Here is a 4141-nt window from a genome sequence, read left to right on the forward strand (position 1 = left end):
AGTGTGTGAGAGTGTGAGTGAGTGAGTGAGTGAGTGAGTGAGTGAGTGAGTGAGAGTGTGTGTGTGTGTGTGAGTGAGTGAGTGAGTGAGTGAGTGAGTGAGTGAGAGTGTGTGTGTGTGTGATACCAGAGTGAAAACTTTGTAATTTCTCCTTGTGGGACTAATAAAGTTTATTATCAATATTATTATTATTAATGTGACTGAAAAAATCGTTTAAAGCGACATTTCAAATGTTCAAAATCCATAAATCCAACTATTATGTCAATTTCTATTTTAATGGATGAGATGTGGGGACTCTGGTCTCTGGGTCCTGGTCCTGAAGAGACCTTCTCTGACACCAGAGGCAACGGGTTCCCACTTCACTTAGAGGTCTACGTAATCCAGGTCAAATCGACCCATTTCATGTTTTTAGAAGAAGAAAAATGGAACAGGTTCCATGTTCTCTACCTGAAGTCAGCGTCCTCTCCTTATTTCCTGAGATCAACATGTCTTCCTGACTCAGAACATTATTCTGGATTTGACTCTTATGTTGCTTCCATAGTGATTTTTAACATGAATTATAACTTATGACAAAAAAAAACCCTTCCATGTTTAACTGTGTCCTATAGAGACCGATGCGTTCCCTGAACATATAAAAACAATATTTGTTATAGATTATGAAGTAAAATGTTATTTCAGAATTGTTTTTAAAACCCAGAATAAGTCCCGAGGCACCCGAGAGGGTCCTGGAGTGGAGACACCACCAGGATCCAAGACCTCCTGTTCATGTCCCCCTGAGCCCGGATTCCTGGTGAATATGAGTGATATCTATCACATAGGGTCGGGGGTCAGGTCTTTATTAATAAATCTCCTTTAATGATGCTTCATGTGCACAACGCGCTACCAAGGTTACATCTTTACATACAAAACATCTCAGATGGAACATGTGAGTCCCTGGAGTCCAGGCCCCTGCAGGAGGTGGTCCTCCCTGTCCACTGGGACGTTTCAGAGGACACCTCACAGGTCCCGGGGTTTGGGGCTAGAATACACCCGCTGCACGTGTCAACATCACGAGTCTCTGCAGCGCCAACACTTCCTGTCTGAGTCTCTGCAGGCGCCAACACTTCCTGTCCGAGTCTCTGCAGGCGCCAACACTTCCTGTCCGAGTCTCTGCAGGCGCCAACACTTCCTGTCCGAGTCTCTGCAGGCGCCAACACTTCCTGTCTGAGTCTCTGCAGGCGCCAACACTTCCTGTCCGAGTCTCTGCAGGCGGAGACCGACTGTAACGGAGCGCTAGAGAATCCACAAGAAGGATTCCTCACTGGAAACTACACGATTAAAGGGGGGCGTGATCCACATCTACAACCGAGATACGGTAGCTTGTACGGTAGCAAGTCTAGGTCTCTAAGTCTAAGTCTCTAAGACCAAGTCTAAGTGTATAAGTCTCCAGGTCTAAAGGGTTAATAAAGAGAGTCTAAGTCTGAAGTGTAACCGATGCAGTAATTGAGCAGTAAGAGCCTGAAGTGTTGACGCCTGCCCGTGTTAAAGTCGACCGAGTCTCTATTGATCGAGGGTCTACCCGGGTCCCGGGGACTAGAGTCTTCAAAAGTTCGTCCTGCCTTTGTGGAGCTCGTGCGTCTGTCTTCGGTCTCTCTGCAGCATCGCCTGCTGTGATCCGTGTGAGCCGCCGTGCAGCGGCCCCAGGGCGCCGTAGCTGGAGTACCCCGGGACGTAGGGGGGGGTGTAGTACAGGGGTCGGGGCAGGGCGGGGCTGTGCAGGTACGGGGTCCGGGTCGGTGCCCCCCCACTCTGCAAAGAGTCACTAGATCCTTTACTGTTATCCGAAGAAGTGGCGATTTCAGCCAGGGACCAGAGTTTAGGTTTCGGAGCCGGGTTCCGTCCCAGGGTGGCGCCGCAGGAGTCGACGTGCTTTTTAGACAGCGTGATCGGCGGGCGCTCCGTCTCCGGCGCGCTGACCGCCCCCGGGGGTGCGGTGGGGGGGGTAGTGGAGCCTGGGGGGAGCGGCAGTCTCAGGTCCCCCGAGTCTTTGTAGTCTGGGTCGGTGTCGCTGCTGCTACCGCTGTCCTCTCTGTACACCAGCACACAGGCGGTCCCCACAGGGGCAGGAAGAGGAGGAGCTACACACACACACACACGCACACACACACACACACACACACACACACACACACACACACACACACACACACACACACAGAGGCCAGTTTGACACACTAGTTCAATCAATCAAGCTTTACATCAGACCCCAAGAGTAACACCCCATCATCTAAGAGTCTACGGGACGGACTCACCGTCTTCTCCCTCGGTCTCCAGCCCGGCGTTGCCGGACTTGATCGGCTCGTCGCCGTCCTGGTTTGTCTCCAGGTCGATGTGGTCTTCGTCGTCCTCGTCCTCGCTGCGGGTCCTGGGCGTCCAGGTCATCTTGTTGTCCTTCTTGAGGCGGCGGCGTGCGTTGGCGAACCAGGTGGAGACCTGCGTGAGCGTCATCCGGGCCACGATGGCCAGCAGGATCTTCTCCCCCTTGGTGGGGTACGGGTTCTTGCGGTGCTCGGTGAGCCAGGCCTTCAGCGTGGCCGTGGCGTCCCACGTGGCGTTCTTCCTGTAGGCGGGGTCCCCGTACGGGCAGGGCCCCAGGGCCCCGAACGGGGGGTAGTCCAAGGACCCGGGGACGCCCGAGGACGGATCGTAGCCTGGACTCTGAGACAGGAGACAGGTCATTAGAGACGTCCTCATAAACCAGCCAGACCCTAACGAGGATTAACTCTACGGCATTCTTTTTCTCACTGTTTTTCACAATAAAACATATCAAATGCATTGTTTTTATTTTGAAGTGGTATACCACTTCAAAATAAAAGACCTATGTACATAATCATTTGATGACCCCACAGAATCCTGTCCCCCACCCCCCCCCCCCTTATCCAGGATCAGCCTACATTGTTTTGCTCAATTTAGAAGCATTTCTTTAAAAAAAAAAAATTCAACTGTAATTTTTCGTTATTTAAAACAGTTAAAATCTTATATTTTTTCTGTAAAAGGCTGAAATGTATTTGTTGCCATGGCAACATTATGTAAATATTGACGGGAGATGTTTACATTTTGCCTGATCGGCTCAGATTGAGTTACTATAACTTTACTAACTCTAACACTATGTTTGCAATTATTAATTTTATTTTAAAAGAAAAACATAAAATGTATTTATATTATGTTATTCCAGACATTTTGTAATAAATATATTATCTAATTTATTAATTACACACTAATGTAAATGAATTGCTCACCAATAGAAATGAGTTATTCCAAAGGAAATCACTCATATTATCTGTTGGTTTCGCTGATATTAATAATCCATAATAATAATAATCCCTTCTGGTCTGAATATGGAGTTCCTAACAGAAGATTATGGATCAGAAATATGTTTTCAGTGGTATATAGTTCAGATATTATAAGTATAGTCAGTGTGTTATTTTGCTCTAATCAAGTAGATTGTATCCGTGTGTCTTCTTCCAGACGTGAATATGACAGATTGTTATTATTAATAATTATCAAAAACTACAATTAAAACTAAACTAATTTGACTGTAAACACACTGGGCTAAACATGTTGACACATATAAGTTGAATTTGTTTGGTAATTCTTTTAATAAAAGCATGTTTTTAAAGAAATATATTTTTTTGTAATTGCATAATTTAAGCATCCCGGAGTAATAAAACACATCAAGACATTTTTACCATGTTTAAAAACTAATTCATGCAATAGAGGCTTAAAAAGAGGAATAAAATCATCTTCTGTTCATAAATATTAATCTTTAATCAAAACATGTTCGAGAATCAACCTGATTATATTGATTTAATAAAATTATAAATCATAATGTTCCAGCAGCTAAATCAGTCACAAAGCATATGAATATAATGAAATACTAGGAAACAATATACATGGAATAATGCAGGAGTTTATATATCAGTTTTATAGTTATATATATATATATCTATATATATAGATATATAGATATAGATATATATATATATATCTATATATATATATATATAGATATATATATACATACATACATCAGGATTTTATTTTTAATTTAATTTCACCAAAAACAGAAAATTTAAAACATTACATTTTATAATATCTGATA

At 44.1% G+C, this 4141-nt stretch overlaps 1 protein-coding gene across 1 annotated transcript in view; it reads right to left on the reverse strand.

Moving 5' to 3' along the window:
* Window positions 1-841: 841 nt before the first annotated feature.
* The window catches only part of LOC117948954 (iroquois-class homeodomain protein IRX-5-like), a 4363-nt gene continuing 1063 nt past the window's right edge, over window positions 842-4141 (reverse strand). The window contains exons 4-5 of the mRNA XM_034878924.1: window positions 2292-2697; window positions 842-2117 (exon numbers count right to left, since the gene is read on the reverse strand). Of these exons, the coding sequence (XP_034734815.1) occupies window positions 1582-2117; window positions 2292-2697 (942 nt within the window). The 3' untranslated portion in view covers window positions 842-1581. The remainder of the gene's footprint in view (window positions 2118-2291; window positions 2698-4141) is intronic.

The sequence above is a fragment of the Etheostoma cragini genome, chromosome 8 (assembly GCF_013103735.1).
Source record: "Etheostoma cragini isolate CJK2018 chromosome 8, CSU_Ecrag_1.0, whole genome shotgun sequence".
Lineage (NCBI taxonomy): Eukaryota > Metazoa > Chordata > Actinopteri > Perciformes > Percidae > Etheostoma > Etheostoma cragini.